A 15,607-nucleotide genomic window follows, 5' to 3' on the forward strand; every position below is an offset into this window, starting at 1 on the left:
TATTTAAATTTTATTTATTTATTTAAAATGATATTTATGTTGCCTAGTATCAATAGCGAAATTTGATAAACTTACTACTACGCGTTTGAATGTCTAAAGCTTTTTAGGAAACGTATATAACGTGTACCGTTAGGTGGGTGATAGGAATATCAGAAATTGTATTATTTCTGATCCTCCCCTAGCCCCCTAACCAAGACCACATATATTTTCTTTTAACATTCTATTTGAATAAAATTACTCACATTTCTTGATAACTAGGTGAAAACTAGTTTTAGGTCCTAGTTCAGGGTCTTAACATAAACTATGAGTGGTTAATGAGGGGAACTGAGCGCTAAAAAGTCAAGTAATATGAATGTACGAAAAATTTCCAATATTCTATCTAATCATGTATAGATTGAGTTAATTGACATATATCCCTACTCGTATATATAATTACTAAAAAGCATTCATATCTTAGCAGTAGGATATAAAATATAAAATCAACATACCACGTGAGAATCGTGCCACACTAAAGCGATGTCTTCATCAATATCGTTGGATCTGCTCCAAGCGGTGACCGGTGGTCCTGCGTTAGTTCCTATAGAATTGGTCTCCGATGATGCATCAAACTCCTGCGCCGGGGATTCTGTTCCGTAGAATATGAGTTCCCATTGTGTCAGTGGACCTGCTACTGAATAAAAGCAGTGATTAAAAAACATCCCTAAAATGGTAGTAGATATTATGTAATGGATTATTACATGAATTTACAAAGAGTGTAGTAAATTGTATATAAGTTATTTAATTTTTAAGTATAAAAACAAGAATGAAATATTTACGCCAAGCAAATTAAAAATAACAATTCAGTATTAAAAACGTAATTGCAGAACTGAAACAATGAAGGTTATATAGCGCATTGTGCAAAAAAAAAACTATAATAAATAAGTGATGTCACTAGATTATAAAGCGGTTTAACAAAATTAAAAAAATTAGGAATAAAGTTATGGTCCCTGCCTGTTACATGTTAATTACTCAACTGAACAAATTAAATTCAAAACGAAACACTTTCTACAAAATAAATTTGCGCTACTACGAGATACAATTTTAACAATGCAAACACAACACATGCAAAGAACGGCGGACTCTGGAACAAAGGTAATTGACGTGCAGGCGCAAACTAGGCGGCCAAATAAAACGCTCTCGACAAAACGAATCAACGGATACAACACATGCATTGGTAGTACCGTTGGCTCGAAGCGGGGCCGGGTATATCCGCTGGATTTTCGGGTATTGCTCGAAGAGACTAGACATCTTTCGCCCCCTGACATCTGCCAGGGGATCTGTTAAGTCCCCTCGCAAATTGAGGCTCAAATCCGGGGCCGATGATGTTGTCACTCTCGTTGTACTCTCGATAGGCGAGCGTGTCGCGGGTCTACCCTGTTTAGATTTCTGCGAATTTCTATTCGGATTTTTGGAATTCTTATTCTTCTTCCTTTTCACCAATCCGACAGTGTACGTAGGCACAATCGAGACCGCTTTTCCCTTATTTTTACGGCCAGCTTGCACCATTACGGGTCGCGTTGCGTTACTCTTGTTCCGTGTAATCGGATTTCGGAACGGTATTGGGTCGTTTTTAGCAGCCGGTGTACTAGTTCCGTACAATGTTAAAGACCAATCTTGCAATGTTGCCCGACCTATGGTGTCGAAATTCAATACAATATAAATAGCTCTTTTCGTTGCATACTTAAATAAATTTCGTTATATTATTCGCTTTTTATTATCAGATAAAAACAGATTAAGAAATATTAGAAGTTAGACGAACGACATTACTTCATAATATGCTTAATTCTATAGAGGGGCACATCCAATTTATATTAAATTACCTCATTACCCAATTAAGGATCCATTAACCATTAGCTACCACATCTACATTCTATATATGACATAAACATTTTCGATAATAATTAGTAAACGGAAGGCTGCGAAATTCAAGTATTGAGGTATTATATACTCGGTCCCCCAGTGCTCAATAGCTCAACAGATTGAGGCAATTTATCTATGAAAGGACTAATTGGCAGAATGGTAATACTCTAATGAATCATGAATCTTATTGAGATGTATTCATAGTCAATAACTTGGAAGTTCCCTACAAACAATACAAGATTAAGACACGTATTTGTACTACGAATTATACATTATATAAAAGAGTTTTTAAACGGTTGTAGGTACACATATCTGAGTAAAATTAGTAAGTTAGCTATTATGGTTGTCTCACGGTACAAACATGAGGGAGAGTTGTCCACGGATGAAAAAATATACATTTATGTTAGCTGTGTACTTGTAGATAAAACACAAACTTACATGTGTATGTTTATTTACAAGTTTTATGTAATTAAAATGGCAAGCATACTAACGGTAATAATAAATGTCACCTATATACATGGACAGTGTGTCTTGCTATTCAGAACTGAAGTTGTGCAATAGTATGTTGTAATTTTACACCATATCTCATCTTTCGCCTGAAATACACTTTATAACACTCCAACTCCGTTTGATCAATTTAGAAAACTACAATGTTAATCTTTTTTAGACAAAGAAATAGCTCTATCTGTTGAATTTGCCGCGTGTCTTGGATGGTATAGTTATATCACTGCCTATAATACTATATGTTACAGTATTTCATGGGAGACAAAAATATAGCAATCTCCCTCGTCTATAAAAAAAGCCTTTAAAATGAAAGTCGGATATCATAAATTCATTATAATAATGTATTCTCTACAATTCTACTGCAGCGTGCCCAACCTACATCATTCCCTGATTTATATTCATATATGAATATTTGCTCTAAAAGTCTTACATAACTAGTGTGTACTTATTACCACATTATATTATAATGTGATATTAAATAACTATTAAATGACATAGTCGGTTATTCTTGTAGAAGCATGGCTACAGTAGTCTTTTTAGCACTTGCGATAACAGTGTGATGTGACATTATTGAAATCAAAATAATAATCGACTTTTCCCAATATAAACTATTAATAATATATAACTATGTACATATATTTTAAATCCCATGACAACTAAAGCCAACCAGGTTTGTTTTCTAAGTAATAATTTAGTTACTTAGTTCTAAGCCACATAAAGCTTTAACTTGGCAAGTGTTTCTTAATGAAACCTTTAAACTTACTGAAAGGTAGTTCCATTTAACACAAAATGGAATCTGAACTACCTACTATAGATATATTACTAAATTTGCGTCTGACTTTAAGTATAATATTTAATTTATTCGAAAGAAATAGTGTTACATATATACTAACGGCATAGTAATTTAAACCCTCTTTATTTTCCGAGATCATGCTTCAATCTGACCACAGCAATAACATTTATATTCTTGAAAATATATGTTAGTCAGTCTGGGTTCTTTCTATTTATATTATATATGTATTAACAAAAAAAAAAATATTCAAGTATTGCGATATATTTAAATACATAATAACCAATAAAATTTACACAGCGCCATATGATCCCAGATTACTAAGGGCTTGCACTATGGTAACCAACCAACCCAACAACTAAATATATGTATTTACAAAGAAAATTGTATTTAAGTATATATATCTACTATATGTAGTGTATACATAAAATACCCAAACACAAACAACCATACACATAAAGACAAACATTTGTATCATCCGAGAATCCAATTCGCGACCATCGGATGTAAACCGCTGTGCTATACCGCTAGACAATCGAATCGAATCGACTAGAGGTGGTCGTGATATCGTCCTCGTATATATTTCTAAACGCTAGTAATTTAAATGACAAAAAATACGTAGAGCTTTAATACAACACCATCTATCATTTTGATAGTAAAACTAACTAAAATTGACTAGCGTATAACATATTCTGTAAAATATATTTTTTATTACTTCAGCCGATACATACAAATTATCAATTTTCGCCTAATCACGATTATGCTATTTTATTATATGTAAACATGGTCTTACCTAAATAGCGTCCTTCGTTGGAAACCTCGAGTTGCCAGATGCCCAGAGGCGACTCGCCCCACATGTGCACAGACATAAATGGCCACGAGGTGAAACCCGACCGCGAGGAGTCGTGAGCTCTGCCGGAAAATTAACTCCAATTACATTTAAGTTGTTTGTGTTACAAATTAACTTTTGTGTAATTGAGTTAGTATAAACATATCTACCAATATGTATTTTGTATATATACCTATATTAACATCAATTCACATTATATAATTGTTACACCTCGACCAGAAGTAAATCTAATCACTGATCTCTATCTTAAGGTTGACTGGGTCACATTGCTTTTTAACGATAAGTAACTTTTTTGCTCAATGTTATAATATGATTTTTTAAAATTAGTATGTAACATATTTTCTGTGAAGGGAAAAATAAAGAGTTTTCATTTGAATTGAATTATCATTGATAACGTTTATTTACTCTATTATTTTTCCTTTTTATGAGGATACAGACTATCTTATTAGAATAAATTTATAATAATGTAGAGTGACTACATGCATACTGCATGTACATGTTACTGTACAACATGTACAGTAACCAATAATTTGTATAAATAAATAAAATAATTTTAAGAAATTCCTATTGTATGTATATATATAATAGATTGAAACAATCTTTCGGTCGTAAGACAAGACATTTTAAGTGAGATATTAAAATACCGCCACTAAAGGAATGACGCCTCAGAAACACTGGTTCTAATAAAATTTATATTTATTTTCTCGAGACACTAAAGAGTTTACCGAGAAAAAATTGCCATTTTATCACAGCACAGAACAGGGCCTTTATTTATTTTTAAAAGGAGTTATTATTTTATGTACTGACATTTCATTTAGTCACAGTAATTACATTCTTTAGGCTTTTATTTTGAAATCATGGTTTGCTAGAACTATTTAGTTTGTTTTCGTAATGATTACGTAATTGCATAAATTTCCTACCGACCAGTAATGACAACGAATCTAAGGTACTTTAGAATGTTTATTTTAAAAGAAAAAGATTCTAAAGTTAACGTTTTTTTTTCTGTATTCATTATGTCTTGGGCATAATAATAAGACTTTATTCCGGAAAATAAAGTACTTCAAATTAACGAGGGAATTAGTCTTAAACTAATTAAAAAGTAAACCTTATAAATTGCAGAATCATAATACCGAATTTTTGCTTTTGCAATTTATAAGGTTTACTTTTTAATTAATTTAAGCTCTCGCTAGATGACACAACAGTCATGATGGTATAGTATATATTATTTACCTTGGTGCGAGTAGGGTGACATTAGTGCCCGCTGGCGAAGACAACGTGATACGCAGATCTCCACGACGTGACGCCGATAGTGTCACTCTTGCTTGTACATGTTCTAGGTAGTTGACGCCGGGACATGACGCGACGTCAAGCTGTACCAGTAATATTACATATTAAATAAATCAGATTGCTAAGTATGAATTTTATAAACTACCTATATGTTTATTTTTTAAACCAAAAATTTCTATTTTCTAAAACAAATCAATTTCAACTTTATTAAGGCATTTTGTCACCATCATGAATTCATACAATAGAAGGCATTAACTAGATTGAAAATAACATAATTAAATAGTTGAATACTAGTAAATATATAATTTAACGATTGACATTTTCATGGATAGAAGCATAATTAAGTCGATAACCTTAGTAAGACTTGTACATAAGATTAACTAATCAATACATATAAATAAAATTGGAGTATCTATATGAATATAAATACGATACATACACCAAAATAAGATATTAACAACAATATTAGGCTAAATTGACACAGTTTAATCAAGTATGCAATGTGTAAGTAGCTCACCTGCAAAGTAACTGTGGACCTCGGTGGCACGGTTCTCTGTACTCTAGGTGCAGCCAATTCGCATCTCCTCTGTGGTGGGACAGTTCTCCAAGTCCTGGCTAGTCTGACCATTCCTGCAGCATCAAGTAGACCATAGCCGAAAGAGTGCGACACATTCCGACCAACTCCATTAACTCTCCACTCGCCTCCTAGACTTAGGCGCTCGGGTCTTGCTGTTCTAACCACTGAAAATGAGAGTTGACTTAAGTAGGTGTCCTGCAATTATTTAGTAATATACTGACATTCTGCTTTAAAGATAATTAATATTTACGATACAAATTTTGTAGACCTGTATTCAGTCAGAACAATACACCCTGTATAAATTAATCATTGAAGGACTGGTAGCATCCACTGTACTAAACTGGTTCAGCAAATAGGCGTAATAGTTTATACATTCTGTGATATTATGTTTACGGATAAGCAATGATGCTTATACAAAATATTATCTTTTATTAGTTAGGTGTTTCACAATTTTGAGGAGGCATATAAGTTTGTATTTTTCATAGTGTAATATAGAATAAATGGTCAAATAACTAATGTATTTGTGTTCTAAAGAGACATGAAAGTAATCTCATAACACAACATATAGTAGGACGAAGTAATGAAACTTTTCTTACTTCGCAAATTCACCTTTTTTACGAGTATGTACTTAGCCGCCATTATCTTATTTTTCTTATTATCCCAAAATATATAGGTAATAATATCAGAAGTATGTTTTGTATTTGTTCTGAACAATCTGATTATAATTAGGGAGTATCATATATGACATGACACAGGATTTCACTATTTATATGTGTATTTTGCGAGTATATATTTATAAGTACTATTTCCTAGTACTGAAGATTAATAATAAATAATATCATTAATTTCAATAGTAAAATATCGTATTCCTTCTTTATTTATAAAACATTGTATTTTTAGAACTATTGTTTGAATTGTTTGAATAATTAAGATCTCTAAGGTTCAATATTCCAAAAGAAAATTATAGGCATGTTACTTCTTAGTGTATTATAATACAACATAAAATTGTACTGTAGTACACAATGTTGTATTATAATACACTACGAAGTAACAAGTGTGAATAAGAATGTAAATTACTATATCACACTAAAGAAACAATATACGAGTAATTATAGAATTTAATTATTTCTTTAGTGTAATAATTTACATCTGGTAATACTTGTTATTTTTTATAATTATATAACAAATTATTTTTAATATCATATCATAAGATGTAGTAGATTATGAAGCGTTGCGACAGAACTTGTTAATTTAGGGCATTCGAATAATAACTTTAGTGGAGGATTTAGACCTCTATCATCGAATGATGATGAAGTTGACGTCACTAAGGAGAATATAACATACCAATATGCTGCATGTCCCTCCATGTTAGGTCTCTGTTTGCTTGTAGTGCTAGAGCACAGATACCAGCCGCGAGAGGTGCAGACGCCGAAGTACCCGTGTGTCCCGCGGTACACGAATGTCGTAAGTCCGTAGTTATTACCTGGTAAAAAAATTGACACTGTATTGATTCCTTCTAAAAAATTAGCAATGCACCTTACTAAGATGTTAGTTAAAAAGTAATACTAATATTTTACGATATTTTTTTATGTAAAATGGCAAACAAACTGACTACCTGATGGCAAGTGAATAGTAGACATTATTTTTTGCTCTTACAACATCTACGAGTATAAACTTTCAATAAAGTTACGCAACTTTAGTAAACACCAATTGAAAAATACACTTTAAAATAAATTATTATCATCGTTATCTTTACCCGACTACTCTATCTAATACATAAAATAACCGTTAAGAAAAATATATACATATATGAGAGTATTATTTAAGTTGCCAAGTCTTATAAAATATAATATCAATAAAGTAAAAAGCTGGCAACTTCTTTTAGAATGAAAATCATGCATATCTATCAAGATATGCCTCATTTTCATTCAAAAAGGATCTCGCTAAAGTTGATGTATCAAATTTTGTTTGACCCAAAAGTTGCCAACTTTCTTTTGTAGGTCGGTCCTTTCAGGAATCAAATAAAGGCAAAGATGTCATTATATTGAACTATAACAGATAAGAGTGACCGTTCTATTTTATAAACTATAAGTAGATACAACCTATTTTTTTACGTAAGTGGAATCAAACTCATTGACTGTGTCATGGTAAGTAGTACTAAGTCCTCATGCTTCCTTACCCACTTGCCCTTATGTGAAGCGAATTAAAAAACGGTGAAAATATTTTTTTAATTTAAAGTATTCCGTAGAATGTATTGAATATTTTTTTTATTTGGTATCCTCATAAAAAACGTAGTAAATATTTTTTATTCTATTATTATAGATGTAGGATCTATACAACACACTTTTTTAAGTATAGCAGCCAACAGAATATCAGCGCTGTAGGTTTATCTGTGCTAGCTTTATGCTGAGTTTATTACCCGTTCCGTTTAATCACCATTGCGACATATAAAGCTAACCCACTTCTTCTATTTCTATATTTATTTTTACTGTGCATTAATAGGCTATGTGTATGTAATTTGTGAATAAAGAATTTATCCATCTATGTTTGTAAATACATACACAATACCTATATCTAGAAAACACCTGGATCGATACAAAGAATTATTTATACTCAAGAATATAAATATATGTGTCACGCGAGGAATAGAACCCGCGACCATCGGAAGTATGGCGATGTGCTATACAGTACGCTAGACCACCGAGGCCGTCATTTATAGAAATATAGTATCCTTATCTCTAATATGTTTAGAGAGAATTTGTATAGGTTATATTAGTAGAATATGAACGAAAATGTTACCTGTTTCTCATTGATAGCACCGCTGCTGTACGTGGCAGCTAAAGTGGAACTACACATCTCGGAGTACCAGGGCACCTCGCCTCGCTCAGTCGCCGAAGAGATGGACAGCGTCCAAATTGAATTGGTATACCCGTCGCAATTGCAGTTGTCATGTTCGCGGCCTCCATTTCCCGATGCCCAAACAAATATGGACCCTTTGCCGTTACGACCCTATTATGGATATAGAATATATTATTTGCATGTTGATATAATAGTTTTTCTTAGTCAAAAAGTAAAAAAAACTACTGTAATATTTTCGGGAATATAATCTATCTATCTATAACAAAGTCTTAGGCTAGGTCAAATCTACCGTAAGGGACCTGTGATATATATATTAGAGTATAAAAGTGTTATTCTCTAAACCTAATATTTACATGTAAAATTAGTTGAAGATTTGAGGTAGCGACTAATAAACAAACAAATAAACCTACAAAATTGTTAAAAATAATGCAGATAACAGCGTGTATTATATAAATTAGACAAACCGACTCTATTTGTACATTACAATCATGAGTTAAACGATGAATATACAGGAATAAATTTGGACACAACTTTCTAAAATTAAATTAACAAAATTTGCATATTTCGGTAAACGGTTGTGTCGTTTTGCAGCAGCGTGTACGTCTCCACTCCCACGTGTGCCATTAATTTGCTAAGTCTTACCGTCGTCAGACAAATTTACAAAATGTTTGAAATTATTAAGATACTATTATTATAACGTTTACGATCCTTTTTACCCTTCAGATTACATAAAATCTCACAATCATTATATAAAATGTCTTACGTTAAATATTACTGTTGATCTAATATTATAAAAAATAGATTACTTAGTGTGTAATTATATTTGTGCAGTCACACATTATTCGAGTCAGGACGATTGATGTATACAACTATGTTCCCGATTAGCGCATTTCCAAAATGGGCGGATCGTAGCAATCAAATTCGCCAATCAGACAGGACTCGCATAGGAGAATAGTACGACGAACCGAATGTGTGACCGTACTTATTTCGAGTTAAAAAAAAGCGGAAATAAAATATTTTCCAGTCTTAAAGGCAAGTACTCTACTTTTATCCTTCTTTATAGAACAAGATATATCCGTAGTGGGATCCGCTATTATGTACCTTTCCTGCTCCATCTAGATTCATATTACAGACACGGACCGAAAGAAACTGCATACGCAGGTACGATTTTTTAGTCGAGCCGATACAATTAGACCATATGTCAGGCCTCCATTCATTCGGAATCTAAACTGATTTTAAAAATAGTTGGATAGCCCATTTACCATATAGTATCACGATAGGAACAAATAAGAGAGGAGCTGCAATAAAATTTGTTGCCAAAACGGGAAAAATGTGACGCAGACGAAGTTACGCAGGTCAACTAGTTCCATTAAGTCATATTTCATAATAGCGTTTTTCAGTACAAAAGCAAATAGTAAGAAATTTACTCTTGAATTTCTTATACATTGCACATTTCGACAGGATGAGTAAGCTATGAATATCTTTTTCATGTTAAGTTTTTAAGTTTTAGTATGTTATATGGAATCAATTCTATATAAGATACTAAAATTTAACTCAATCGATGCATTTCAAAATGCTTCGACTTATAACTGTTAAGTAGTAACTACACTTGACGGGAGTTGCGCTTACAATAGTAATTATCTATAAAAACTCTTACCAGAAACGTTTTATAATCGCGGTCAATTATTTCAAAAATTTTATTATATTCGAAAACCTACATAAAAACATTAAAAAATCCAACGTACAAGAAGCCAATAAAATTTCATTCGCTAAATGAACAGTAAAGTAAACTCTATTTAGCTGAAAAGGCATACGACGTTATGTAAATTTTACGGCCGCCGAACGCTTGACCATATAGTGCAGAAAATAGAGAGAAAGTAATTGCACCATTACAGAAATTACCGGAGCGAAGTGTCGCCTCGCTAGCTGCCATGTGCACCCTTCACTAACTTAGTTATAAAATCGGCCTTTATTTATAAACTAAAAACGATCTTAGTGTCCAATAAACAAAGACGAAATTTCGTTGGGGACAGGAATAGGACAAATTAAACTTGCGAATTTAATGCAGCTGCTGTTGTATATTGGACTTTATGTACCATGACCGCACAGTCAGACTTTCATATATTTTTAAATGATATTCGCATTCTCGTTTATATGCTAAATAAAAAGAATATATTTGTATGAGTCTTTTCCCTGGGTTGGATTAACATTTGCAATTTCGTATAGTTATAATACTTAGGGGATATAAAAGGATTTTATGTAATATATAAGGATCAGTCTTGTTAGTTATTTGAATATGTATCTTGCTTTTAATTCTAAAACTCCCAGTGCAGGTGTTCCATACACCTACGCATTCCGTACACATCTGTTGTGGTATGTTCCAAAATTTAAGGTAATTATAGACTTTACAGGACATCCTTTGAAATGGTCCTTCTGTAATACTAAATAACATACTTAGCATATTTAGTATAAAAATAGGCACCTTCTTTGTTATTATGGTATAGAATAAAAATAGAAGATAATGATAACTAACACCCAGCCAAAGATAAAATAATGTACATATAACTTATGAAATGTATGTATAATAAGTACTATTATACATATTATACATACATTTCATAAGTTCACATTTCTATTATCAAAATGTACTTAATTTGGTTTATTATTTATACTCTCAGAGTTACAGAGTTTTAATTATATTATTTTTGTGTCCCTGTTTCTAAACAACTGCAAACGGTCTACTTCAAAGGACTGCAATTACACCCCTAAAACTTTGTATACAACATATAACAGAATTAACGCCTCCCAGTAGTTTGTTCAGAATCAACTTCTGACTCGAATATCATATATACTTATATATTAGTTGATTATACAGAACGCCATTTTGCTTTCGCTATAATTGAATTAAATATAATACTTTGACACGAATTTGTCAACGTGACAAGAAAATATAGCGATGACTATTCTCATCTAAATTCTAAATGCAAGTATGCAAGTATCTTTCAAGACTAACATGGCAGTGTTTACGGTATTTCATTAAGATAGATATTGTTGTTCTCAAAATCTAAATTTTTGGGATATTTTGCCCAAAATTTCGAGAAAAATCAAGGCAACAGTATCCTTGCTTAATGGAGATACTAAAACCCCTTTATAAACTCACGTACCTTTGTCACACCTTCAATAAATGCTCTAGTGGCTAATTCCCCAGGACCGTCTACTGTCTTGCCATCATCATCTGGTCCCCATGAAGCACTGTAGATGTCAACATGCTGGGGGTTAAGACTTAGAGAGCGAGCTTCCACTGCATCTGTCACGTCTCCATCCAGCATTCTTACACCTGATATAAAAACAAGCTATATTAATATGGATTAAAATAAATTGCATGCAAAAAATGTATTATTAACTGTTAGAATATGTATTTTTAACCTGGACGGTTCACACAAAAACCTATATATTTTAAAAATTGCTGCATTAAAAATGCGATGATTTTGTTTCAGTGTCCTAAATCTAACATAAAAAAAAATCCACAATACCTTGGACGGTGTGAAGGAGGATTTACGTTACAAAGCTTCTGTAGTCAGTAATTCTTTATAATTTTAATCTAAATAATTGATATCAAACAAGAATGCTATCATTAAATAACAGTAACAGTATCTGAAAATTTACAAAGTTAATGGGTCGCTCAATCGATTAAATATCATCCAAAGATAACTTGGTAATTGGATTTTCGTAAACCGAAGATACTAGGTAGGTAAATTAATATTTGACGGGCAACAACTTGATCCGCACGGGTAACTCGACTTACAGTCACTTACAATTATAATTAATAGGGCTTTGAAGTGAAATATCGTAAACTTGAGATAAAATAATCTATAATTCATCTAGTTTCCTTGATAATAAACCATTAATTTTTTAAGACGCTTACTCTGCAATGCTGGAAATGTCCAGCATTTGATAAAGTGCGATCAGTGAACTACTGCACTTCCATATACAGTTTTTGGACGTATAACCCGTCACGTAGGCGGCCTACGATTTATTAGAGACCACCACCTAGTATTTTAGATTCATTAAATATAGATTGCTATACAAATCGCTGAACTAGTCGGTCTAGACGAGGAAAATTTACTGCCCTTTCTCTACAGCCTGTCAATGTTATTTGATTTATTAAAATATCAAAAGGCACGATAATCTGTTTACTTCTTCAAGCATAAATCTGTAATTACGCAATAGATTGTTGTTGCTGATTAGATATGATAAATAAATTATATAAAGCACTCATTAAACATTAGGAAAGTATCCAAATAGATATATATATATATATATGTTTAAATTCATTTCATTTCCCTTGAGATCAGATTTCCACCCGATCCAAGCGGTGGGTAAAAAGCAATCGCGTATAGAATAATAATGATAGCAATAAATGGATCCAATAAAATATATATCAATGTTTCATAAATGCATATCATATTTTTCGTTCAGTCTATTGAAATCAACAATCATTGATTCAGAGAAATTGAACATTCGAGAATTTCAAGGCATTATTACCATTTATGAATTATTATTAAAATGAATGTTGGTTTTATCTGATAGAAATATTTGTATTCATAAATTAATAAAAATTACAAGTTTTGGGAAACCTACTTCTAAAGTTTTAATTTTAAAGTTTAGTTACAACAAAATGTAATTTTCTGTTAATACAGTATTGTTTTAATTCTGCAACAAACAAAATGTCAAACATTTCATATTCGGTAATTCACTATTCAATATTATTCATTTTGAAAAGTGTAATAAGATGACAACACATTTTATTTTCAACAAACAATTTGAATAAAGAACTACATATATTTAGAATATTCAAATCTTTTATAATATCTTCCTAACTATACTATAGTTAGGAAGATATTATAAAAGAACCAACTCATCAGTGCTATTTCTGAATATTAGTTAGTTCATTTACCAACAGAACTAAAAGCAATGTCTCATATTAGCCAACTTCCATACGGCATGCCGCCGAGCGTAATAACTCAGTGCCCTGAAGGTATTTTCATATCTGCACAGCTGGTAAATTCAGAAAATTTCACAGTTCTTATACATATATATTTACAGACACTGCAGACAGCTTCACGTATTGTATGGTTATATTTAAAGAGATACGAGTGTAATAAAAACGTATTACAACATAAAGAGGACCGAGAGAGAGAGACCAACTCAACATAGAGAGAGACCAGTAAATGTAGACATATTTTGTTGTTACTTTTTACGTGTTACCATATAGACCTTCAATGTGTTACATCGTGCGAAGCTTTTATGGCGTTTCATGAGTTTTAGATGATTTTTGGACTTAAGTAATGACTGACAATTGATTGCATATATATTTTCACTGTATACGTAAGTGCTACGTTTTTGTTATATTAAGCTAAATTTTGTTTTCAATATGTTATTATTTTGGTTTGTCATTTTACGTATAAATACATTATAGAAATACCATAAAACTAAAAACTGTTGTAGTAATATCGGAATACAGAATTACTTTGTACATATTCCTACAGTTGCAGTGGGAATAGATGATAGGTAGATATCACGTGCCAAAATTTAATCAATGATGCAGCTACAAATCTAGTTGGTTTCAGCTGCCGGCCCGGAAAGTAACAATATGAAAATAGGAAATTTTACCATCCGACCTGCTCTGACAGTTCGTCTGGCTCAATTTAATATTTTCAATTCCAGAAGGCATTTTAAATTGCTTAAAATAAATCTGTGATTATTTTGCTACAAATACATGCCCAAAAATCACAAATTCGGTAACCATTTTCCATCACTTGGCCGTATGCTTGACAGCAAAAGAATTAGTCAAATATGTAGATAACAGCTGCAGTTTGTATTATGCAGTTACTCTGTAACAGTTATGAATGTAATTAATGTATTCCTACATTATACGACATATGTACATTCAATATTAGTTTTTTTTATATTAATATTACAAATAGGAAGACATTTTGTATGTAATTGATAAAATCAAATATTACTTAAAACAAAAAAAAAACATTTATTCCTGTAGGCCTTGCTCAAGTTTTTTGGATTAATATCTTTTCTCTACCTTACATATAAAATATATTAAAAAAAGTGTCCTACAAAAAATGTTACCGTGCAAAGTCGAGACAGATTGCTAGTATTTATATAATTACCTCCAACACTAGCACCGAATGCAACACCTACTGCACATAATGAATTGTTAGCAGTCGCTGCTACTTCACCAGCACACCTGGTCCCGTGGCGGTTAGAGTCGATTGTGTCGTACCGTGGCTGCGGGTTCGAATCATGGGAGTTCACATCGTACGATGCCATTGGATCCTGTTAAATGAAAGTTATTTGAAACACTGACTATTAAAAGGCAATATGGGATTCTAAGTCAACATTATGTATGTATGTACAATTGATTGCTTGTTCGCGGTATAGTGGTATAAAAAATATCATTCAAAATTATGTTTCATGAATTTAAGGCTACGTAACAATTTCTTTTTAAAAGAAACATCATAATTTCTGACACTTTTTCTCGGCTGAAACTCCATTATAAACTAGCGCTAGATTTGACTTTTCACACTGTCTGGAAACCGTTTTGTTTCTGCAGTTCATTTCAAATCATAGAAAAAGTTGACATTGCATCTGACTACTAGATCTGTGTATTATTTTTGTAATCATATATTAAGTACTTAGTTATTATTAGTATTGAATCAAGTTACATCATGTAGAAATATGCATAATAAAAAATATAGTAGGAAATTAATTTATTGTACAAAATTATTTTAGAAAAAAAAATTGTTATTACTATTCAAAAGTGTTT

At 31.9% G+C, this 15,607-nt stretch overlaps 1 protein-coding gene across 7 annotated transcripts in view; it reads right to left on the reverse strand.

The window, feature by feature from the left end:
* LOC131853636 (furin-like protease 1) overlaps positions 1-15,607 on the reverse strand; it is a 193,378-nt gene that overhangs the window by 11,772 nt on the left and 165,999 nt on the right. For 6 of the 7 annotated variants that reach the window (XM_059204632.1, XM_059204640.1, XM_059204625.1 and 3 more), the window contains 8 exons: positions 14,952-15,117; positions 11,931-12,103; positions 8,707-8,916; positions 7,252-7,390; positions 5,848-6,071; positions 5,274-5,413; positions 3,987-4,105; positions 489-670 (listed from right to left, as the gene is read on the reverse strand). In XM_059204632.1, coding sequence (XP_059060615.1) covers positions 489-670; positions 3,987-4,105; positions 5,274-5,413; positions 5,848-6,071; positions 7,252-7,390; positions 8,707-8,916; positions 11,931-12,103; positions 14,952-15,117 — 1,353 coding nt within the window. The remainder of the gene's footprint in view (positions 1-488; positions 671-3,986; positions 4,106-5,273; positions 5,414-5,847; positions 6,072-7,251; positions 7,391-8,706; positions 8,917-11,930; positions 12,104-14,951; positions 15,118-15,607) is intronic. The other variant, XM_059204649.1, reaches the window with a different exon arrangement.

Source organism: Achroia grisella, unplaced genomic scaffold, assembly GCF_030625045.1.
Source record: "Achroia grisella isolate CSIRO2021 unplaced genomic scaffold, CSIRO_AGI_Agris_v1 utg1186, whole genome shotgun sequence".
In the NCBI taxonomy this organism is placed as follows: Eukaryota; Metazoa; Arthropoda; class Insecta; order Lepidoptera; family Pyralidae; genus Achroia; species Achroia grisella.